Source organism: Eubalaena glacialis, chromosome 18 (assembly GCF_028564815.1).
Source record: "Eubalaena glacialis isolate mEubGla1 chromosome 18, mEubGla1.1.hap2.+ XY, whole genome shotgun sequence".
Taxonomy (NCBI): Eukaryota; Metazoa; Chordata; class Mammalia; order Artiodactyla; family Balaenidae; genus Eubalaena; species Eubalaena glacialis.
The window spans coordinates 63,025,728-63,049,552 of NC_083733.1; the positions used below are offsets into that span (position 1 = coordinate 63,025,728).

The window sequence follows — 23,825 nt, forward strand, 5'->3', positions numbered from 1 at the left end:
GGAGTTAAGCCCGAAAAATGGTGTTGGCTGGTCCCATTGAGCGAGGATAGCTGAGTGGCTGATTCGAAGGTTGCGACTGGAAAAAAGGTTGGAGGCTGGTGGGAGGCTGGAGCAAAGGGGCGTCCCTGGGTCTGTTGAATTCAAACACTGTTGAAGCAAGAGACAGATCGGGGGGCCGCAGAGCGCACTCTTATTAAACTCTTAAAAGAAAACAGGGGGCAGGCACTTCCCTGGTGGCGCTGTGGTTAAGAATCCTCCTGCCAATGCAGGGTACAGGGGTTCGATCCCTGGTCTGGGAAGATCCCACATGCTGCCGAGCAACTAAGCCCGTGCGCCACAACTACTGAAGCCTGCGCGCCTATAGCCTGTGCTCTGCAACAAAGAGAAGCCGTCGCAAGGAGAAGCCCTCACACCGCAACGAAGAGTAGCCCCCGCTCGCCACAACTAGAGAAAGTCCGCGCACAGCAATGAAGACCCAACGCAGCCAAATAAAAAAAAAAAAAGGTTAAAATTGTAAATTTTATATTATGCGTATTTTGCCACAATTTATTTATTTGAAGTATCATTGATTTATAATATTTTAATTTCTGCTCTGTGTCAAAGTGACTCAGTTATACATATATACATTCTTTTTTTTTTTTTTCCGTATCATGGTCTACTGGCTGAATATCAGCATGTCAGTTTACTTCTGTTTTTTTAATTGTATTTATTTTTGTCTGTGTTGGGTCTTTGTTGCTGCGCGCGGGCTTTCTCTAGTTGCAGCGAGCGGGGCTACTCTTCATTGCAGTGCGCAGGCTTCCCATTGCGGTGGCTTCTCTTGTTGCGGAGCACGGGCCCTAGAGCGCTTGGGCTTCAGTAGTTGTGGTGCATGCGCTCAGTAGTTGAGGCACGCGGGCTCTAGAGTGCAGGCCCAGTAGTTGTGGCGCGTGGGCTTAGTTGCTCCGCAATATGTGAGATCTTCCCAGACTAGGGATCAAACCCGTGTCCCCTGCATTGGCAGGTGGATTCTTAACCACTACACCACCAGGGAAGTCCCCATATATATATTCTTTTTCATATTCTTTTCCATTTTGGTTTGTCACAGGATATTGAATATAGGTCCCTGTGCTGTACAGCAGGACCTTGTTGTTTATCCATCGTATATATAATAGTTTTCATCTGCTAATCCCAAACTCCCAATCCTTCCCTCCGCTACCCGCCCCCTTGGCAACCACAAGTCTGTTCTCTGTATCTGTGAGTCTGGTTTTGTTTCAGTCGTGTTGATTTGTGTTGTATTTTAGATTCCATATATAAGTGATATCATACGGTATTTGTCTTTCTCTTTCTGGCTTACTTCACTTAGTATGATAATCTCTAGGTCCATCCATGTTGCTGCAAATGGCATTATTTCATTCTTTTTTATGGCTGAGTAGTATCCATTGTGTATATATATGCCACATCTTCTTTATCCATTCATCTGTCGATGGACATTTAAGTTGTTTCCATGTCTTTTGCCACAGTTTTAAAAGCCAGCCATTGCATTTGCTCATGCCTGGGTTGAGTTGGACTCACTGGCCTTGCTGTGGTCGTTGGGCATTGGTCACTGCATCAAGCTGAAGTGTCAGCTGGGAAATGGGATGGCAGGACTCTCCCTCTCCATGGGGTCTATTTCACAAGTTTCTCTCCAACAGGGCAGCCTGACTTGTTCTATGGCAGCCCAAGGTTCCCCAGGGTACAAAAATGGAGGAGCCAGGCCTTCTTAAGCTTAGGTCTGGAACCATCCTAGCATCATTTCCACTGTATTCTTCTGGTTAAAGCACGTCACTAGGCCAGACTGAAAGGGAGGGACCTACAGAGAGTATGAACACTAGGATTTATGGCTCATTGAACCGCTAATGAAACTGACTACCCCAGCAGTTATGTCTGTGTGCTCCTGCAGCCACATGCTGTGGGCTGGGGTGTGGGAGCTCCCTAGTTCCTGCTTTCACGATTGTAGGAGATAATAGCTACCCTGTAAGGGTGCTTTGGCAGCGCTGTTCTGAGAGACTTTCCCAGAGATGTAGCCCAGGGTCCTCTCCTCCAACCCTTCCTGACAGTTTCTGTCTTTATTTCCTTGTATTCAATCCATTCTGCTTAAAAGAACTAGGGTAGCTTCTCTTACCTTCCCTTAAATTTTGACTAACTTGTAAACATTGCCACGAGGGCTTACTGCCAGGGACAGGGGAGTATATTAGTTTCCTGGGGCTTTTGTAGCAAAATACTACACACTGGGTGGCTTAAACAATAGGCCTTGATCATCTCACAGTTCTGGAGGCCAGAAGTCCAAGATCAGGGTAAAGGCAAGGTTGGTTCCTTCCAGGGGCTGTGAGGGTGACTCTGTTCCAGGCCTCTCTCCTAGCTTCTGGTGGCTGTCTGGCAACTTTTGCTGTTCCTTGATTTGTAGAAACATCACCCCAATCTCTGCCTTTATGTCCACGTGGCGTTCTCCCTGTGTGTCTTCGTCCAAACTTCCCCTTTTATTATAAGGACACCAGTCATAATGGATTAGGGCCCATTCTCATTACCTCACTTTTAAAAAAAATTTTATTTATTTATTTATTTTTGGCTGCGTTGGGCCTTCATTGCTGCACGCGAGCTTTCTCTAGTTGCGGCAAGCAGGGGCTACTCTTCGTTGCGGTTTGCGGGCTTCTTCTTGCGATGGCTTCTCTTGTTGTGGAGCACAGGCTCTAGGCGCGCGGGCTTCAGTAGTTGTGGCACGTGGGCTCAGTAGTTGTGGCTCGCGGGCTCTAGAGCGCAGGCTCAGTAGTTGTGGTGCACCGGCTTAGCTGCTCCGTGGCATGTGGGATCTTCCCAGACCAGGGATTGAACCCGTGTCCCCTGCATTGGCAGGCAGATTCTTAACCACTGCACCACCAGGGAAGTCCCTACCTGATTTTAACTTGATTACCTTTGTAAAGACTCTGTCTTCCCATTCAGTCACATTCTGAGATACGGGGGTAGGGGTTAGGACACCAAAATACATTTTTGGGGGGACACAATTCAATTTATAACATGGAGTAACACTTTTCAGGGGAGAAGTTTGATGAGTTTCACAGATCTACCCCAAGAGGGCTTACTCAAACAAAGTTCATTTCAATTTTCTTCTATTTTTCCTAAGATCTATTTGGAATTTATTTTACAGTAATATATCAGAAAAGGATCTAAATTTTATATATTTTAAGCAATAACACTGTAGTTTAATAAAAAGTATTTGGTCTTTGTCGTTAACGCCTGGTGTAGGAGAGGGAAAAAAACACAACACCTTTTTTTCCTCTACCCTCTTATGTTCAGTACATGGGGCCCTGCAAATTAGACTGATAAAGACAGAGTAACAAGGACAAAGTTTTATTATTAAGTATGCATATGGAGGCCTTCATAGAAAAGTGAAGACCCAAAGAAGTGGATAGGCCTGAGAGCTTATATACCTTTTAAACAAAGAACAATAAACTGTGGAGATGCGATGTGACAAAAGACAAAGTTTTAGGCTAGGGGTGATAAGCTGTGGGAAAGTGACTAGGATATATATATATGGGCAAAACTAATGGAAGATAAGACCCATCTTGGTGTCAACTTTCCATCTTCTTCATGGTCATAAAACTGCCCTGGGGGGACTTCCCTGGTGGTGCAGTGGTTAAAAATCCGTCTGCCAATGCAGGGGACACGGGTTCGAGCCCTGGTCCGGGAAGATCCCACATGCCGCGGAGCAACTAAGCCCGAGCGCCACAACTACTGAGCCTGCGCTCTAGAGTCCACGAGCCACAACTACTGAAGCCTGCGCGCCTAGAGCCCATGCTCCCCAACAAGAGAAGCCACCACAAGGAGAAGCCCGCAAACCGCAACGAAGAGTAGCCCCCGCTTGCCGCAACTAGAGAAAGCCCGCGCACAACAACGAAGACCCAACGCAACCAAAAAATTAATTAATTAATTTTTAAAAACTGCCCTGGGGGCTTCCCTGGTGGCGCAGTGGTTGAGAATCTGCCTGCCAATGCAGGGGACACGGGTTCGAGCCCTGGTCTGGGAAGATCCCACATGCCGCGGAGCAACTGGGCCCGTGAGCCACAGTTACTGAGCCTGCGCTTCTGGAGCCTGTGCTCTGCAACAAGAGAGGCCGCGATAATGAGAGGCCCGCACACCGCGATGAAGAGTGGCCCCCGCTTGCCGCAACTAGAGAAAGCCCTCGCAGAGAAACGAAGACCCAACACAGCCATAAATAAATTAATTAATTAATAAATAATAAAAATTAAAAAAAAAAAAAAACTGCCCTGGGAGAGGGGATTTATGAAAGTCTTCATTTCTCAGAAATTTCTTCTTTTAGTCAGATAAGAGTAGCTCTGAGAAGGCTTCTTTCTGCATCTGTTGATTCTCATTTGCCTCCAGTTCAAAATAATCCTTATGCCAAAGTGGTGTATTTTGCCCCTTCATTGCCACAGAGGTCCTAAAAATTCCTAAAAGACAATATTCCTTGGAATGTCTCTGAGTGATAAAAGTGTTTTTGGTATGCTAGTGAGATGGCTCTTGGCTGAGGGGCCCCTAGGTAGCTTCAAGAGGGGGCCTGGTCTCCAAAAAGACCAAGCAGTGATTAGAGTGTTGGGATTGTCAGCCCCACCTTCTGGCCTCTTGGGGATGGGAGAGGGACTGGAGATTGAGTTCAGTCACCAATGGCCAGTGATTGACTCAATCATGTCTAGGTAATGGAACCTTCATAAAACCCCTGAATTGTTGAGCTTCTCAGTTGGTGAACATGTGGAGGTGCTGGGAGGGTGGCATGCCCAGAGGGGGCACGGAAGCTCTGCATCTCTTCCCCCATGCTTCGCCCTATCTATGCGTCTTTCCCCTTTGGCCCTTCCTGGGTTGTATTCTTTATAATAAGCCAGTAATAGTAACTGAAGTGCTTTCCTGAATTTTGTGAGTTCTTCTAGCAAATTATTGAACCTGGGAGGCATGGATCATGGGAACTCCTGAATTTGTAGTTGGCTGGGCAGCAGTGGGGGAAGACTGGGCACCCCATTTGCAGCCAGCATCTGAGGTCTTAACCTGCGGGGTCCGGGCTAACTCTGGAGGGTTAGTGTCAGAATTGAATTGAGTTGCTAGACACGTAGCTGGTGTTGGAGAATCAGAGAATTAGTTAGTGTGGAAAAACTATTTGATGTCAGGGGAGGAAAAAAACTTTCACCCCCCCCCAATAATATTTTGAATAATTTCACTATTCTTGGTTGCTTTATAATAACATATTTGTCAGATATTATTGTGTATGAAATTTTAATATTTATCTTTTTAATCTTCTTAAAATAAATTTCTTTACTTATATTTTTTATTTTTGGCTGCATTGGGTCTTCATTGCTGCGCGTGGGCTTTCTCTAGTTGCGGCGAGTGGAGGCTACTCTTTGCTGTGGTGCACAGGCTTCTCATTGCGGTGGCTTCTCTTGTTGTGGAGCACAGGCTTTAGGTGCACGGGCTTCAGCAGTTGTGGCACACGGGCTCAGTAGTTGTGGCACGTGGGTTCTAGAGCGCAGGCTCAGTAGTTATGGCGCACGGGCTTAGTTGCTCTGCAACATGTGGGATCTTCCCGACCAGGGCTTGAACCCGTGTCCCCCGCCTTGGCAGGCGGAGCCTTAACCACTGCGCCACCAGGGAAGTCCATTTTATCATCTTTTTAATCTTCCTTCAGAACCACATGATTAGCATTACCTTATATTTTAATATATTGGCTTTAGACCCATCTTATTACTCTTCTGTAGAAAAAAAAAACTTTGCTTCTCTCATTTCTTCAGAAGACCTTTAGAATAATTGGATCAAATTCTTTAAAAAATAATCTCATTGGGATTTTGATTGAATTTGCATTAAAACCACAATGGAACTTGGATAGAATTAACATCACAACATTCAGACTAGCTATCCAGGAAAATAATTACTCTCAGGTATTCAAGCATGCTTTAAAAGATATATTTGGGCCTCAGGCGTACGGAATTGGATTACTCATAGCCGCTGGTCCTTGGCACACACTACAGTTATGTGGGCACAGTTATTAAGCTATTATCTCTTGGTTTCAAATTCACTCCCTTGTGAATCTGGGACTCTGGGACTCTGCAAACCGCACTTCTTCTTTGCCGACTGGCTGTGTTCGACTCTGCCAATAGGGGGCACCAAAGGGACTGTAGAAGCCTGGAGGAAGCAATGGGACTGGGCTCTTCCCGTTTGCTCTCTGCTTATTTCCTGTCAGTTTCTTGTTCTCATCAGCATCACCCAGCACAGCTTCTTTACCCCAGCTGAGGCAGTTCCTTCCTGTAGCAGCTGCTAAATCTAGTTTGCAGTTTTTCCAAATCTTGCACACCCTCACAGATGCCAGCACCATTTCAGGGTGCTTCCAAGGAAGGTCCTAGTCCCTGGTGGTCCTCTGAGGTCAGATACACCTGCACCATCGGAACAATCCTCTCCTCCTCATGGTCTGAGTTCCATCTTCAGTGAGCCTCTCATCCAAGTGTTTAGTTTTCATAATTCTAACCTATATCCTTTGTTTTTCCTGCACCAGTGGTGTTAGCTGCTTCCCATAGTTACTATGACCATGATAGCATAGGGCTCTCTTTTTGCCTTTTCAGTTACCTGGTTACCAACACTTCATACCTAAGTAACATTTCTTAATATGAAATCATCTCTGTGAAAATAACTGGTGTGATTTCTGTCTCCTGAATATATCTTGACTGTCATCAATATGGGCAAGAAGCAGCAGATTGTCAAAAGATGGGGTTTGGAGGTGGTTTAGTTGTTTTTTAGGATTTGAACGTAGTGATGAGCTCCTTGCCAAAAAATGGGATGCTAGTAATCCATACTCTGCAGTGGCATCATGGTAAATCATATATTAGCATCCGTGTTGACTGTGATGAGGTTCCAACTGAAATAAGTGACTTGGGGGATCAAGTAGCTACTGCAGTTAACCTTTAGGGCACTAAAAATGGCCACAAGGATAGTGATATTCAGTTGAGTCTTTTACCATGTTTACCTTTTTTTTAATTTTTAAAATTTTCTATTTTTTGGCTTCGCCGTGTGGCTTGCAGGATCTTAGTTCCATGACCAGGGATCTAACCTGTGCCCCCTGCAGTGGAAGCATGGAGTCATAACCACTGGACTGCCAGGGAAGTCCCTCAGTTGAGTCTTGACTGCTGTGGTTCTTGGTGCCAAGAGTGACCTCAGGAAACAGATCCCCAAAATGGGATTCTGGGATTAGGTGTTCATCTGCTTGAACTTCAATGAAATGATATCTATGTAGGGGGAAAATGGGATTACAGTTATCCCTAGAATACATTGTCTCTAGGAGGAATATAAAATGTGTTATAATTCTGGTTCTTTCACCCATTAACTATGTATCCTTGTGTAAATAATTTATCCTCTCTGGACCTAGTTCCTCCTCTGTAGCTTCCTCAGTTCAGGCTGCTATAACAAAATTCCAGAGACTGGGTAGTTTAAACAATTTATTTCTCACAGTTCTGGAGGCTGGGAAATCCCAGGGCAAAGTGCTGGCAGATTTAGTGCCTGGTGAAAAGCTTGCTTCCTTGTTTGCAGATGGCTGCCTTCTTGCTGTATCCTCATATGGTAGGGAGAGAGATTGTCTCTTCTTAAAAAGGCACTAATCCCATCATGAGGCTCCACCCTCATGACCTCATCTGATTACCTCCCAACGGCCCCATCTCTAAATAACACCACATTGGGGATTAGGGCTTGAACATATGAATTTTGAGGGACACATAGAGTCCATAGCACTATATAAAATGAGAATAATTATTCATCCTCTGAGAGATTTTAGATCCCCAGTTCCCATTGTCTTGTTGGTACAAACAAAACCACATTAATAAATCTCGTATCGGCTATCTTCGAATCTATAAATCAATTGGCGAGAAGTAACATCTTTATAATGATATCTTATAAACCATGAATATGGTATAACTCCCCATTTGTTAAGGTCTTTAACTTCTCGCAATAATATTTTAAAGTTTGATGTAGAGATCATAACTTATCTTTTGTTGGATTCCTAGACAATTTTTAGTTTTATGCTACTTAGAAATAGCACCTTTGAAAGTTTTTCATTTTCTAAACTTTCATCACTGGCATACAGAGATAATTTTTTTACGTCACCTTTTATTCAGCTTCCTTGCAAAGCTCACTGATTTTTAGTAATTTATAGATTCTATTGGATTCTCTATGATTACATGTACAGTTATGCTATCTCAGAATAATGATAGTTTTCTTCCTTTCCTATCCTATAGTCTCTCTTTTCTTACCTTATTGCAATGGTGTTAGAAGAATAGGGGTTACCTTTGGGGTAGAAGGAAAGGATAGTGATTGAGATTCAGGGAATGCTGGTCAGGTGTAGTTTCTAAATCTCGGTGGTGGTTACACAAACATGTCCATTTCATGATAATTCATTGAGCTGTTCACTTTTTTTTAAACGACTGGCTTTTTAAAAAAATTTATTTATTTTTGGCTGCATTGGGTCTTTGTTGCTGTGCACAGGCTTCTCATTGCGGTGGCTTCTCTTGTTGTGGAGCACAGGCTCTAGGCCCGCGGGCTTCAATAGTTGTGGCACACGGGCTCAGTAGTTGTGGCTTGTGGGCTCTAGAGCACAGGCTCAGTAGTTGTGGCGCACGGGCTTAGTTGCTCCGCGGCATGTGGCGTCTTCCCGGACCAGGGCTCGAACCCGTGTCCCCTGCATTGGCAGGCAGATTCTTAACCACTGCGCCACCAGGGAAGTCCAAGCTGTTCACTTTTAACTTGTGAACTTTTCTGTTTATATTATATTTCAACTGTATATTTAAAAATAGTATTAGTGTGGTGGTTTAAAATATATCCACAGATTGACATTCTCTTCAAAATATGTCTGCAAATTCTTTGACACACCCTGTGAGTATGATCTGGACTTAGTGACTCAGTTCTAGTGAATATAAAAAGAGAAAATGATGGTATGCAACTTCAAAGACTAGGTCATTAAAGGCACCTTAGCTTCCTGCTTGTTCTTAGACTGCTTGCCCTGGGGGAAGTTAGCTGCCATGAGAAACTGAGGCCTCCAACCAAAAGCCATGTGAATGCACCATCTTGGAAGTGTAACATCCAGCCCCAGGCAAGCCTTCAGGTGACAGAAGCCCCAGCTGACATCCTGACTGCAAACTCATGAGGACCCTGAGCCAGTACCATCTAGCTACGCCAGTCCCAGATTCCTGACCCTCAGAAATTATGTGAGATAATATGTTATAAGCAGCTAAGGTTTTTGGAGAGGAGGGTACTTTTTTTACACAGTGGTAGACAATATCATTATCTAGTAAAAGTCATCCTAAAAAATGTTGGCTTGACAGGCTCAAACTACACCACAGAACCTTATTTCTACCCTCTGCCTCCTTTTCAAAGAACTGTACTGGACTTCCCTGGTGGTCCAGTGGCTAAGACTCTGAGCTCCCAATGCAGGGGGCCTGGGTTCGATCCCTGGTCAGGGAACTAGATCCCGCATGCCGCAACGAAGATCCCGCATGCCGCAACGAAGATCCCACATGCCGCAACTAAAAGATCCTGTGAGCAGCAACTAAGACCCGGCGCAGCCAAATAAAAAAAGTAAACAAATAAATAAATATTAAAAAACAAAAAAACCCCCAAGAAATTAAAGAACTGTACCACCATCGACACCCTGTTGGCTGAGGATCAAGTCATAGTGAGCACAGAGGCTAGTGCACGGTGTATGTGCAATTTTACTAGCCCTCTTTTGGTGCCAAAAAGGAGATGGAATTCATGCCAGCATGAGGGGCCATTTATTGCTCAGGGGTTGGGCCCCCACGTTTTGGGGGAGTTCCCCCACCACTCCCTCCCCCCATTGTCCCCGTGGACCCCTCAAGTGGCAGGTTGCTGAGTTGATCGTGGAGGGAGCACATCTTCAAGTGTAGATAGTCCAGAGCGGCCACCTTCTCCCTGTAACGAGAGAGTGGGCGGTTAGTGCTCGGGAGGCCCGATGCCTCGGGGCTGGTGTGGAAGCCGGGGGTGACTCAAGCCCTTTCCCCAAGACCTCACCCTCCTCCCATGCCCTCAGCCTCCTTCCTCACTCCGGCTTCATCTTGTCGGTCAGCAGCAGGTTCTTGGCCCGCAAGGCTTCGTCTTGGGCCAGCCGAAGGGTGGAGCTCAGGGCCTCTGCCCTGACATGTTTGGCCAAGGCCTGGCGCTCCAGCTCCTGGGGAGAGGAGTGTAGGTGCTGCTGGGCTTGCTGGACTGGGCTGGGAGTGGAGGGGGATCTGGATCGCGGAGGGCAAGGGGCAGGGTCCCCTAGGGCCCGCATTCCTCCCCCAGAGTATCCCATCATGCCTTGAGCCTGAGGCTGACCCCTGCATCCCACAGTGCACTGGGCCTCCCAAGTCCCATTGTGCACTAGACTGGTGTCTGTCCCACTGTCTGTCCCCTATTGCACTGGCCTTCTTTGTCCCTGTAAGCACTAAATCAGCATCTATCACATTGTCCCCTAATGCCCATGAGCCATCATGCATTTGATGTCTGGGCCCTGGTATCCCATCACATGGTGATCATCTACATCCCATAATTCACATTATGGGATGTGACCCCCACATCCTATCTATTAGGCCAGCCTCTCGTTCACAATAATAGTCCTCAGTGCTCTGGTTCCCTATATCCCACAATGTACCAGCCCCCATGTCCTATCATGTCTTAGTCCTCTAGGTCTGCCACATGACTGTCCGTTACTGCCTCATTTGTCTGTTTCACCCACTACAACTCATATCCCATCATACATTAGGCCAATATCCCATAATATACTAGATCTCTATGTTTCAGAATGTACACCAGCCTCAAGTTCCATCAGTTATTGGTCCTGAGTCTGTGTGCAATGCCTCACGAAGAGCTGTGGTTCCATTTCCCATAATGCATTAGCTTACTGTGACCTGCTATTCGCTGGGTCCCCTGTCTGATCTCAGTGATCCCATATAATGCACTGCCTCTCTTAAGGCTCATAGAAAATCAGGCTTATATTCCATGAAGCTATAGACTGGTGTTTGTCTCCTCTGTCCCACAGTGCACCAGATCCATGTCCCATCATGCTTTGGGCCCATATCCATCACCCAAGCTTCCATAATGATAGACCTATGACTCACTAAACACCAAATAGCTCCCCTCTCACCCCGTCCCGACGTATTAGAGCCAAGTGTTCCCCCAACACCTGCTGCCCACAGCTCATCCTTCCCATCCTGCCACACACCAGCAGTATCCTTGTGCCTGGGGCTCCCCCGCCCTGCCCTGACCAAAAAGTGGGGCATGGTGGCCCATGGTCCTTGGTACCAGAATCTTCTTGTGTAGCCTCTGGCAGCTGGGGCAGGCAGGAGCCAGGCCCCTCTGCTTCACCTCGTCCACTAGCGGGGTCAGCGCTCGCTCCAGCAGCTGCTGCAAGGACTCCGTGGACAACTGTTGTCCCTGGCTGGGGGAGGGGTAGTCACCAGGTGAAAGAGGCCTCGGACCAACTCCATTCCCAGGATACACCATGCCCATCTGCCCAGCCTCCACCCAGGTCCCGTTTCCAGTATGCACCCAGGCAACCTTCCCACCATGCACTGGGTCCAAACTACAGTTCATCCGGTATGCTCTGGTTTCTGCAGCGTGGGGAGTTACCACAGTGCCTGGGGATTTCCACCACACGGTCCTCCGTTCATCAGAAAGTCACATTTCCCACAATGCACTAGTTAAAACCGATCCCATGTTGTATTGGAAGTGCCCTGCACCCTTCCCAATACAGATCAAGCATGGTATCTGTCGGCTTCCAACACCCCAAGGTCTCATTTCCCTACGATGCACTGAGAAAACCTGCCTCCCACCCAGTACCACTGCCCAGCCTTCCCACAATGCACTGGAAATCCAAGATGCTCGAAACATACCAAGTCTTTCTTGCGTTCCACAAGACACTGACTTCACCTTGTTGGGAGGGAAGAAATGTGACTCCCATAATGCCGCGAGACTGGCCCATCCTACAATACATGGGGATGCCCTGTCTCCCACAATGAATGTCCCTCTCCACTCTTGCTAAAGTCTCATCTCCTTCAATGCTTGGTCCTCAATACAATGCAGAATGCACCTGGAGCCAGGCGCTGCCCCCTTACCTGGCACAGCGGGCACAGGAGCCTTGGGGAGCCCGATCCAGGTTCATAGAGAGGTCAGACCCTCTACGAGAGCTCTGAAATTGCCGCCCAAGCTCCTCCAGAATCGGTTTCACTGGGCCCAGCGCCTCCAGTTCGCTCCTCAGTGAAGCCACAGACACTGCTGACCGCTCCACCCTGCGGTGTGAGTAAGCAGTACAGTTAGGTCGCCTCTCCAACAGTATACAGGCATCCTCCGGTTTTTGAAAGTTCGCTTTACCCCACTTCATTTTTACAAAAGGCCTACATTAGTACCTGTTTTCACTAACCAAAAGAAGTCCGAAGAGGATTTTCCCTTTCATGAAAAAAAGCGCAAAGCATTTGTTTTGTAGCAAGCTGTTACCGAAGCAGGACACACTCCAAGCAGCGAGGGTGGCGCCACCAAGCCCCTTCTCTGAGAACTACACTCAGTATCTCAGCACCAAGCCACCATAGCTTTGAACTGTGTTGTCTATGGGCACCTGTGCTTTATCTCAATTTATTTTGTGCATCTGTTAGCAAGATGTATTCTAAGGTTATTGCTTCTTCGCTTTGTGCTATTTTGGCTTACAGAAGGTTTCACAGGAACTGCTCTACTTTTGGATGGCAGGGAAACCTGTAGTCCCAGCAAGGCTCCACCCAAAATTAGCCCAGCACCTCTGTCTCCATCCAGTTTGCAATACCCCGCTCTGCCTTGCCCCCTCTGCTCTGATTGGTACCTCCTTTTGCGTTTTATTGTCGGGAATGTACCTCCCTGTTCTCTAACTGGTTTCCCCTGTTCCTACTTGGCTCCGTCCTTTGCTTTTAAGGTGTGGAACTCACCTCTTCTCTAAGTGGCTCCGCCCCTCAGTCCTTCTTAGTTATAACACGCCCCTCTCTACTCTCTAATTGGGGCTTCCACCTGTCAGTATATGCGCTCCACCCGATTGACTCCAGCTGATTGGCCCACCCCTTTCCCTCAAGGCTCCGCCCCCCCCACGTCCCCGCCCCGTGCGCTCGTCTGGGCCCTTACATGGTGCACAGCTCGTCCGTTCGGCCCTGTAGCTCTTGCAGGCCCCGCGCGGCCTGAGCCTGCTCGCGCTGCGCCCGCTCCCACTGGCCCAGGAAGCCGTCGAGCCTGCCGCCCAGGCCCCCGAGCAGCCGTAGGGCCTCCTGCACGGCCCCCTCCTCCTGATGCCACCGGGCGGTCAGTGAGGACACCTCCCTCCTGTAGGCGTAGAGGTAAGGAACGCGTCAGGGCTAGGTTTGGACACGCCCCCGTCCGCCGCGCCCCGCCAAGACCACGCCCGCGGCTCCGGACCCACCCTGTCCCCGAATTCTCCTGTCCTGTTCATTTATTGGGATCCTCTCATGTCCTCCAGAACCCTGCCTCTATCCCCTTATCAGGTATCCTGGCCTTCTCTCGGCCTGCCTCCCAGCCCCACATCAGCTCCTCCAGACACTGCCTCCTCAAGATACCGCTCGCGCCAACCCTGTCCCCCGGGAGTTGGAGCCTCCAAAGACCTGCCACGTCCCAAAACCCGCCCACCTCATTTTCACCCGACGCGGACCTCCCTGCCACCTGCCCTATATTCAAAACTCGGTTCTTCGAAGTCCTGCCTTTCCGGGTCACCGGCCCCATAACACTCCTCTTCGAGGCTCCACCCCCTGGGCCCATCCCAGGATCCCACTCACCTCAGCTCCTCAAGGGAGGCAGAGACCTTCTGCAACTCCTGCTCGCTCACGATGGGGCCCTCCCCTGCCCGGGGCCCCATTCCCCAGCCGCCTGGGGCCACGCCTCGCCGTCGCGGGGGTTCGTCGGGGCTCCCTGGCGGGCTGGAGCAGCCTGGGGGCTGGGTGGCGAGGCCCAGGCCGTGGCGGCAGAGGCCAGCCTCCAGCTCCTGCTCCAGCTCCTGCAGCTCAGCCTCCTGCCTCCTGGGCGTCTCATCCTGCATCTGGAGGTAGCGCAGCTTCTCCTGGGTGGGGAAAGAGGGCAGGGTTACTGCGTCCGGCCCCTTGCCTCCCACCACTACCACCGCCTCCACCACCAAATCCGCCCAGTGAATTCCTGAGGCTAGAAAGTGAATGGATGTGGGGACGGGATACCGGGAAGTCCCACCTGAAGTCTTAATGGACTCCCGCTTGCTGTTACTAGGGAGGGATGCCCCATTCGAAGCCCAGCTGGAGTCCAACTCACCTTGGACTGAATGCCTGCCTCTGTGTCTCCATCTAGCCCTCCACCCTCACTCTAATCCTCGAAGGTATCCAATTCCAGTCCCTCCTGTTTAGGAAGAACAGCTGAAGCTTTTCCAACATTTTGGTGGGAAATGAGTGGGTATGTGGGCAGGACAGGCATTCCCACTCCAAGTCCGATACGAATCCCTCTCTCCGGGACTTGAATATGACTGTGCATGGAAAAGTATGACCATGAACATGAAGGGGCAATGTGGTGGTGGTGGTGGTGGCAGGGCGGGAAGTCCCACCTGAAGTCTACCTCAAGTACCTCGGTTACTTGAGTACCTTCCTCAAACCCTTAGGCCCCTCCCCCTTACCTCCAGCAGGGCAGAGTTCTGCTTCAGGACGTTGGTTTTTATTTCAGCATCTTCCACCGACCGGCTCACCTTCCAGCAGTTCTCCTGGGTCAGGACACCAGGACGGGGGCCCTGTCTTCCCATTCCAGTTCCGCCTCCCAACCGTTACCCTGGCTATTTTCCATACAGCTTCCACCCCGCCGCGTTTAAGGCACGCCCCCTCCTTCCGTAAGGTCTGCCTTCTGCTTATTGGTCTGCCCTTTCCCGGCTCGGTTCCCTTGGCTAAAGAAATGGTTCTTCCTCGGACCTCTCCCATGCTCCTTTTCCACTTCACCCCACCTCTCTCCTGTCCAGCACTCCATTCCTCCCCACTTCCTCTCACCCTCTTCCTACTTCCGCTTCCTACTCCCGCCCCGCTCCTGCCCCACAGCAGCTCACCTTGAGTTGACTACAGTACCCTTCTAGTTCTTCCGCCTCTTGCCGCCTTCTCTCTAGATTCTCACTCAGCACAGAACACTCACTCTGGAGCATGGAAGGGAGGAGGGGTTAGCCAGGGCCTCAAGGAGACACCCCGTGGGGAGGAGAGGCGGGAAGCTTCCTTTCCCTCCTGAGCCTAAGTCTCCCCAACTGGGCTATGGGTGCATTGAGTTGGAGGATAGCTCTAAGAGGGCAACGTGACCCTGGAGGAAGAGGAGATGTTGCGGGAGGGGGCGGGTGGTCCTCACGACCTGCAGCGTCTGCACGTGCTGGTTAACCCGGGTGGTCTTTTCCTTCAAGCTGGTGATGGAATCTTTGGCGTGGACCAATCCACTGTTAACCCAACTCTGGGGAAGAACGGGAGACAGGTGGGTCAGTGGGTGCATGGGAGCAAACCCCAACCCCAAGAGAAAGTCTAGAACTAGCTTTACACCTTGATTCTGCCCTGGAATAGCTGTGGAATTTGGGGCCAGGGCTGCTCCTCTTTGATTCTTGGTATAAAACCAGCGGGCAGGGGCTTCCCTGGTGGCGCAGTGGTTGAGAATCTGCCTGCTAATGCAGGGGACACGGGTTCGAGCCCTGGTCTGGGAAGATCCCACATGCTGCGGAGCAACTGGGCCCGTGAGCCACAACTACTGAGCCTGCGCGTCTGGAGCTTGTGCTCCGCAACAAAAGAGGCCGCGACAGTGAGAGGCCCGCGCACCGCGATGAGGAGTGGCCCCTGCTCGCCGCAACTAGAGAAAGCCCTCGCACAGAAATGAAGACCCAACACAGCCAAAAATAAAAATAAATAAATTAAAAACCAAAAAAACAGGAAAAACCAGGGGGCAGCCTTGTTTTCTGCTTAGCGGATGGCAAGAAAAATAAGTAGGATCCAGGAGGGAGTGGGGGGTGGGAGGCTCAGACATGTGGGAGAAGGAGGATGGTCTTAACCTGAGATAAATGCCTTTGGGGTCCACAGACATAAATAAGATAAACTGTTAAAACACATGCCTTGTCTTTCTCTCCAGGCAGTGGAGAATTCTAAACATAACCCACTTTCCAGATATAAGCACTCACTATGCACCAAGCCAAGCCCTTACCCACATTTTCCTTTTTATTCTTCACAACCACACCTCTTGAGGTTATTTGCCCCATTTTGCAAGTGAGGCAAATGAGGCCCAGAGAGGTGATGTCCCTTGTACTCCTGGGTACATGAGACAGGAGGTGGCCTTGTCAGAATTTATGCTCAGAGCCTTTGTTTCAAACCATGATGCCATATGGCCTCTGTTCATTGCTACCTTATGTCACCATAAAATGCTTTGTGACTCCTGTCAAACAAACTGGCTCAGGAGGGATGCATGTGACAGGATCTCCACCCTCCCATTTCCACATTTATAGAAGAGTTAGCCTGGTACATCACTGCTCAGCCAAAGACTACAATTCCCAGGTGCCCTTACAGCCAGGTGTGGCCATGTGACTAAGTTCTGGCCAATGGAATATGAGTGGAAATGATGTAGGCAATTTCCAAGTCATGCCTTTAATAAAGGAAAGTAGGGAGCACACCTCCCTTTCTCTCTCCCTACAATGTTGATGGCTAAAGCCGGAGCAGCCATCTTGGACCATGAGATGGAGGACACAATATAAAAGAAGACTGAATCCTCAACCCTGTGAAGCCACCATACTCAATTCCAACCACTTATGAATACTTTTATACATGTGACCAAGAGAACATTTTCCATCTTGTTTTTGCTACTTTGTGCCTTTTTGTTACAGCAGCCAAACTTGTGACTTAATAGCTGAGCCCCCAGAACACTGGAGCCTCTAACCTACTGCATTTGAAGAGACCTGCTGTACTTGAGACATTTATGTGAGCAACAAACTATCCTGCTTCAACCAGATATTTTGGTTTCTTTCACAGCTGCTGAACTAATACACAAAGAGAAAAGAGAGAACAAGCTTCCTTCATTGTAAAATGGGAACAACTTCACATTTCTTGCATAACTGCTCTGGAGAACAAGTGTGATAAGAAATATTGTATTAAGGTGACATCCGCAAAATGGTGGAGTCAGAAACCCCCAAATTCCACCCCTCCAAACTGGCCAAAACTATGAGTCAAGTCATTGAGGGGATTATAACAATCATAAATATATATGTACCTAATAGAGTTTCAAAGCACATGAATCAAAAACTGATAGAATTGGGAATTCCCTGGCAGTCCAGTGGTTAGGACTCCGCGCTTTCACTGCTGAGGGCCCAGGTTCAATCCCTGGTCAGGGAACTAAGATCTGCAAGCCCCATGGCGTGGCCAAAAAGAAAAAAAAGACACTGACAGAATTGAAGGGAGAAATTGACAATTTAACAGTAATGGTTGGAGACTACAATACCTCACTTTCAAGAATGGATTGAACAACTAGAGAGTAGATCAAGAAGGAGATAGAAGACTTGGACAACACTATAAACCAACCAGACCTAACAGGCATCTACAGAACGTTCCACCCAACAAAAGAATACACATTCTTCTCAAGTGAAATTAAACATTGTTTATATGGTCGAGAACAGACCATATATTAAGTCACAAAACAAGTCTCAATAAATTTAAAAGGATTTGAAAACAAAGTATGTTTTCTGACCTCAATGACCTCAGTAGAATGAAATCAGGAATCAATAGCAGAAAGAAATGTGAGAAACTCACAAATATATGGAAATTAAACAACACACTCATAGACAGCCAATGGGTAGAAGAAGAAATCACAAGAGAAATTATACTTAGGAATGAGGGAAAATGAAAACACAACATACCAAAACTTGTGGGATGCAGCAGAGACAATACTTTGAGGGAAATATAGAGCTGTAAACACCTACATCAAAAAAGAACTTAAAATCAGTAACCTAATCTTCCACCTTAAGAAACTAGAAAAAGAAGAGACAACTTAACCCAAAGCTAGCAGAATGAAGGAAATAATAAAGATTAGAGTGGAAAAAAATGAAATAGAGAACAGAAAACAGTAGAGAAAAATCAACAAAACCGGAAGTTGGGTTTTTGAAAAGGTCAACAAAAGTGACAAATTTTAAGCTAGGCTGACCATGAGAAAGAGGAAAAAGACTCAAATCACTAAAATCAGGAAGGAAAGAGGGGACATTACTACCAATCTTATGGAAAGAGAAAAGATTACAAGGGAACACTATGAACAATTGTATGTCATCAAACTTGATAACCTAGATGAAATGGAAAAATTCCTAGCAAAACACTAACTCAAGGAGAGCTAGGACATCTGAACAGACCTGTAATAAGTAAAGAGGTTGAGTTAGTAATTTTAAAACTTCCAACAAAAAAAGCCCAGATGGCTTCACTGGTGAATTCTACCAATCATTTAAAAAAGAGTTGTTGCCAATTCATCTCAAACCCTTCACCAAAAAAACAAAAAACAAACAAAACAAACAAAACAGAAGAGGAGGGAACTAACTCATTCTATGAGGCCAATGTTACCCTGATACCAAAACCAAAGACATCACCAGATAATAAAACTACAGATCAATATTCCTTCTGAAAGCAGCCACAAAATTTTCAACAAAATACTAGCAAACCAAGTCCAGCAGCATATAAAAAGGATTATACACCATGCCAAGTAGGATTTATCCCAGGAATGCAAAATTGGTTCAACGTGAAAATTAACCCATGTAACATTCCGTATTAGTAAAATATTGGGGGGAAAAATACAATCATGTCAATGAATAGAGAAATAGCATTTGACAAAATCCAATGCCCTTTCGTGATAAAAACATTCAACAAACTAGAAGCACAAGGGAACTTCCTCATCCTGGTGAAGGGCACCTACAAAAAAAAAAAAAATTAAAAAGCAATAAAACCCACACAAAACCATGGTGGTTTAAAATATGCCCACAAATTTTTTGAGGCTCTTTTAAAATGTGGAGCCTTATTCCCGTCACTTGAGTGTCAGCTGGACTTAGTGACTCATACCTAGTAAATAGAATAAGGCAGAAGTGATGGTATGTGACTTAAGAAATGATTTCATAAGAGGAACCATGTCTTCCTTCTTGCTCACTCTTACTCTGGAGAATGATAGTTGCCATGTTCTAAGCAGCTACCTATGGAGAGGCCCGTGTGGCAAGGAACTGAGGCCTCCAACCAAGAGCCATGTGAATGTGCCATCTTGGAAGCCCAACCTCTAGCTCCAGTCAAGCCTTCAGATGACTGCAGCCCCTGCCAAAATCTTGACTACAACCTCATGAGAGACCCTAAGCCAGAACCACCCAATTAAGCCACTCCAGGTTTGTTGTTTTAAGGTTGGGAATCATTTGTTTCACAGCAATAGCTGTGATATTTTTAAACTGAAGACCCAGCGGTCTTGGATTTCCCATAGGTAGCTGCTCTGGGAAACTAGGGGAGCAGGTTCTGGAGTCAACTCAGTTCTTCCACTTACTAGCTGTATGACCTCAGGGAGGGGACTTCACCTCTCTAAGCCTCTCTTTCCCTACCTGTAAAATGGGGAGGGACTAATAACTACCTTCACAGGGCTGCTATTGGGAGGAACACAGGCTAATCCAGAAAGGCCCTTGGTCAATACTTGGGAAAAGAGAAAGTGCAGCTGGGGTCACTGGAGGTGAGTTTTAGCTTCACTGAGAGCAGATTTCGGGAATGGTGAAGGCAGAGGCTGCTAGCCTTGGCTAAAAAAGCGAATGGCACGGTGGTGGTGGGGAGCCAAACCTGGGGATAAACGTCTCCTTGGCCATCCACATGCCATGCAACTGGGCAATCCAATTCCCCACTCCAAGCCTGCCTCGGTTTCCCTTCTTGTCAAATGGGAATGAGGATACCTTGCTCAGATGGTGGTGAGGAAAGGTCAAGAAGATGATAGGATCCATAAGCCAAGCGCAGTGATTAGTGTCAGCATCGTTAAACATAAAGACAACACGACAGGACCTACCAGGAAAGGGCTTAGCACCAAGACCCTACAGCAGCCTCAGGGAAATCTGTAGACAGCAGGACAAGTTCCAAGCAGGGCTCAAAAGACCTGCTCTGGCCATTTCCGCATGGAGGCACTGACCTTCCCCCAAAGCAATACTACCTCCTCAGTTGCATCCTTTGGCCTCATAAAGATGTAAGAGCTTAAGACAGGAGCCAGGGAATTCCCTGGTGGTCCTGTGGTTAGGACTCCATGCTCTCACTGCCAGGGGCCTGGGTTCGATTCCTGGTCAGGGAACTAAAATCCCACAAGCTGCACAGCGCGGCCAAAAAAAAAAAAAAAAAAAGCCAGGAGCCAAAGCTGTCTGCTTCACCATTCTTCTGCTGACCCTCCATCCAGTCTGGGAATTATCACTCTCTCACCCAGGGTCTCCATCGCTCCCGGGTTCTCTTCCTTTCCTCTCTAGTTCTCTGTCCCACCTCTCTCTCTGGTGTCCATTCCTTCCTTCTCTGGGTCTCTGGCCCCCTCCTCTATCTCTGGTTTTCTGTCTCTGTCCCCCTCCCCAGGTCCCCGTCCTCCTCTCTCTGGGTCTCTGTCCTCCTTTCTCTCTGGGTTTCCGCCCCCTCCTCTCTGCCCACCTCCAGCTTTCTCTCCCGATGCAGCTCAGATGCTGTGTGTCAGCCTGTGTTCTTCCTGACCACCTCCTCACGGTTCCTGCCCATACCCTAAGGTGTTGACTGACAGTACTTTTTCCATTTTATGGAGAAGCCCCATAGAGGCTGATGCTCCCCTGCAGCCCCACAGTGAGCCACAGCTGCATCAGACCTTGATCTTGGCCGCCCAGGGCTCTTTCTCAGGCATCACAATCCTCTGGAGGATGTGACTCAGAAATAGCTCCAGTGGGAGGCGGACCTCTGCAAGTGCTGCCTGAGCGATGCTGGAAGAGAAGGGGAGGAAAGTGTTCTGGTGGGAGGGGATGCCTCCCAGGCCATCCATCCCACCTGGACTCTCTCTCTCTGCCTGCTGGCTTCTCTCCACCTGGTCCTCTTACCCTGGACCCTCGCCCGGCCTCCTCTCCGGCCTGCCTGCCTCCAGTCTCTCCCCTCCAAACGTCTCCCACCCGGGGCCAGAGGCATCTTCTAGGGAAAGAAAGCATCACACTCGCTAAGCTTCTGGTCCTGACCCTGCTTCTTACAAGCTCTCTAACCTTGCAGGGGGTCACTCCACCTCTCTCTACCTCACTTATTTTTGTTTTCATCTTCCTTGCAGAACCTCTAAGAGGGGAAAACGAGACACCCCCCTCACCATAGGGATGTAGCACAGTGCCTGGAACATAGTAGATGCTCAGTAAATGGATATGGAGCCCAAATGCCGAGTTGCTCCTCTCCCCTGCCCAGGAACCCTCAATGGCTCCCCATTGTCCTCAAGAGAATGGAGAATGCCCACATTTCTCCGCCTCTGTGTCCTGTGCCCACCCCCCGCCAGCCTCACCTCTCCCACACACCACAATCTAGCCACAAGGACATGTTCCCCAGGCTCTTTTCAACTCCTGCCCTTTTGCATATGCTGTTCCAGCTAAGTGGAATACCCTTCCCTGTATTCTGCCTTCCTTATCTTCAAGATCCAGCTTGTGTGCTGCCTTTTCCAGAAAGCCTTCCTTGACCATGGTCGGCTGGGCCAAGGCCTTCTTCTTCAGGGCTCCCACAGTGACCTCTACTGCCCCCAGCAATGCAGGTGCTGACTCCTAAGCCCGGCTCCACTACTTAGAAGCCGTATGACTTTGGATATGCTAATTAACCTTCTAGGGCCTCAATATCTTCATCTGTGAAATGAGGATAAAAATAATGACTAACTATTCCGTGCATACAGCTGACTATTGTGCTAAACATTTTACATGAATGAATTTCATTTCATTGTCATGACAACCTCATGAGATGGGTACAATTCTCTCCAGAACTCTGTCTTGGGTGCTGCTATATTTCCTGTTCCTAGAGCAGTGCCTGGCACATTGTAGGTGTTCAAGAAATATTTCTTGAAAGAACAAACACATGCATCTCCATTTTACAGATGAGGACACTGAGGCTCCTGGAACACAGAAAGTGCTCAGTATATGCTAGTGAATCTTTTTTTTTTTTTTTGACCATGCCATGTGGCATGCGGGATCTTAGTTCCCTGAGCTGGGATTGAACCCATGCCCCCTGCAGTGGAAGCTTGGAGTCCTAACCACTGGACCGCCAGGGAATTCCCGCTAGTGAATCTTATTAGTATCATTATGGCCGTGATTATTGTTAGTGTAATTCTCAGTGTCCATGTCAAGCCAAGTTCAGGGTCTGACCCAGGAGAAGCCTGGCAGGGGGTGGAGGTTGGTGGGAGAGTGAAAGGACCAAGCTGTAGCATTCTATGCTCTAGTCAGGAATTCTCTAAATTCTCCTAGATCTTGTTCACCTCCCAGTTTTTCCCCACAGTCTGAGGTGGTCTGCTCAGAGAACTCCTGCTCATCCATCAAAGCCCAGTTCCAACACTGCCTCCTCCAGAAGTTTTCCCTGATGCCCCTAGCCTGGTTTGAGGGGCCCTTTTCTGGGATCCCCAGTGTTACCTCCATTATGGAATTTGTCACCCCAGTCTGTATTTGTCACTCCCACCAGACTGGGGGCTTTCCTGGGGCAGGGACCTGGCCTGATTCCTATCTGTGACTCCAGCTTCACCCAGGACATTTGGAAGTGACTGAATGAACAAAAGACCAACTCGCAGGCAGCAGGCAGCATTCACCCTGGATGGAGCAGATTCATGGCTGACTGTAGGGCCTCAAAGGGTGACAAGAACCTTCTCTTTCCAAATCAAGAAGACACCCCCCCAAACCCATCCTCAGTATTTGCCTACCACCAGGGTGAGAACCCTCGTATTCCCCAGCCCGGCCGAGGGCCCTCTCACCAGTATTTCCGTGATGTCTGGGTCATCTGGAGCCCAGGGTGGGATGGGCACGGGCAATGCCAGCAGGCCGCTGTCTTCCACGGTTGAGTCTGTCCCCGAGGAGTCGGTGGGCTCCATGGCGGCCAGGTTGACAAGGGACACATTGGTGCAGGCTGAGGACCGTTTGAGGTTCAGGCACCAGTGCATTGGCTCATGGGACATCCGAGGCTCCACCCTGGGGAGGAGAAACAGGCAGGAGGGTCAAGATGCCACCCCAGCAGGTTACGCCCCCCCGCTCCCCCCCCCGCCTCCCTGTCTGCACATTCCCTACTCTCTCTGACTTCAACCTCGCCGCCTGCTTTCTTCTTTCTCCTCCATCCCTGCTGCCTGTTTTCCTCCCTTTCCAACAGCACCCACAGGGGGACTTGTGCTCTGTTAGAGGCAAGGGCTGGGTGGTGGAACCGCCCCTGACAGGGTGCTACAAACCCACCCGTGGAAGGACACGGCCTTCTTTTTCTTCGCGATCCCTTTGACTGGGCTGGTCACACCCCCAGGAGCCTCGGGAACCAGCTGGGAGCGACTCTCGACCCCCGCGGGGGGGTCCCCGGCCTCATGGATCTCTTTGGACTGCCAGATCGTCTTCACCACCACGCTCGCCATGGCCTGTGGAGGGCCCGGCTCCCAGGGGCTCCTTCCTCTGAGGCTCTCCACCTACACTGACCACTGACCCTCAAGGTCCCCTGTCCCCACAAGCCTGCCTCATAAAGGACCCAACCACTGGGCCCCAGTAAGGGGGGGGCACAAGGGTGGGGAAACGTGACTTGGCACGTTCCCCCGGGGGCCTCAGTGAACTCTTGTTC

At 48.7% G+C, this 23,825-nt stretch overlaps 1 protein-coding gene and 1 long non-coding RNA gene across 3 annotated transcripts; one reads left to right on the forward strand and one right to left on the reverse strand.

Annotated features, from left to right (window-relative positions):
• Positions 1-9,806: 9,806 nt before the first annotated feature.
• TSKS (testis specific serine kinase substrate) lies at positions 9,807-23,625 on the reverse strand. The gene is made up of 11 exons (XM_061173723.1): positions 23,456-23,625; positions 22,987-23,200; positions 15,400-15,495; positions 15,110-15,193; positions 14,693-14,776; positions 13,836-14,116; positions 13,174-13,368; positions 12,147-12,320; positions 11,335-11,470; positions 10,095-10,219; positions 9,807-9,963 (listed from the first exon to the last, which is right to left on the reverse strand). The coding sequence occupies exons 1-11, from the start codon at positions 23,623-23,625 to the stop codon at positions 9,807-9,809; spliced, it is 1,716 nt and encodes a 571-aa protein (XP_061029706.1).
• LOC133078619 (uncharacterized) lies at positions 13,149-15,921 on the forward strand. Of its 2 annotated transcripts, XR_009697911.1 has the most exons (5): positions 13,149-13,382; positions 14,296-14,401; positions 14,740-14,904; positions 15,449-15,516; positions 15,710-15,921. It is a non-coding gene; the product is annotated as an uncharacterized LOC133078619 (long non-coding RNA). The 2 variants fall into 2 exon arrangements; XR_009697912.1 differs by lacking the exon at positions 14,296-14,401.
• Positions 23,626-23,825: the final 200 nt, after the last annotated feature.

Excerpts from the sequence above, each read along its gene's own strand:
- TSKS (XM_061173723.1), bottom strand. The coding sequence starts at position 23,625 with ATGGCGAGCGTGGTGGTGAAGACGATCTGGCAGTCCAAAGAGATCCAT. Across the intron at positions 15,194-15,399 it reads AGCACGTGCAGACGCTGCAG|AGTGAGTGTTCTGTGCTGAG; the intron begins GTCGTGAGGACC and ends TCCATGCTCCAG. Across the intron at positions 13,369-13,835 it reads GCCTCCCTTGAGGAGCTGAG|GAGGGAGGTGTCCTCACTGA; the intron begins GTGAGTGGGATC and ends CTACGCCTACAG.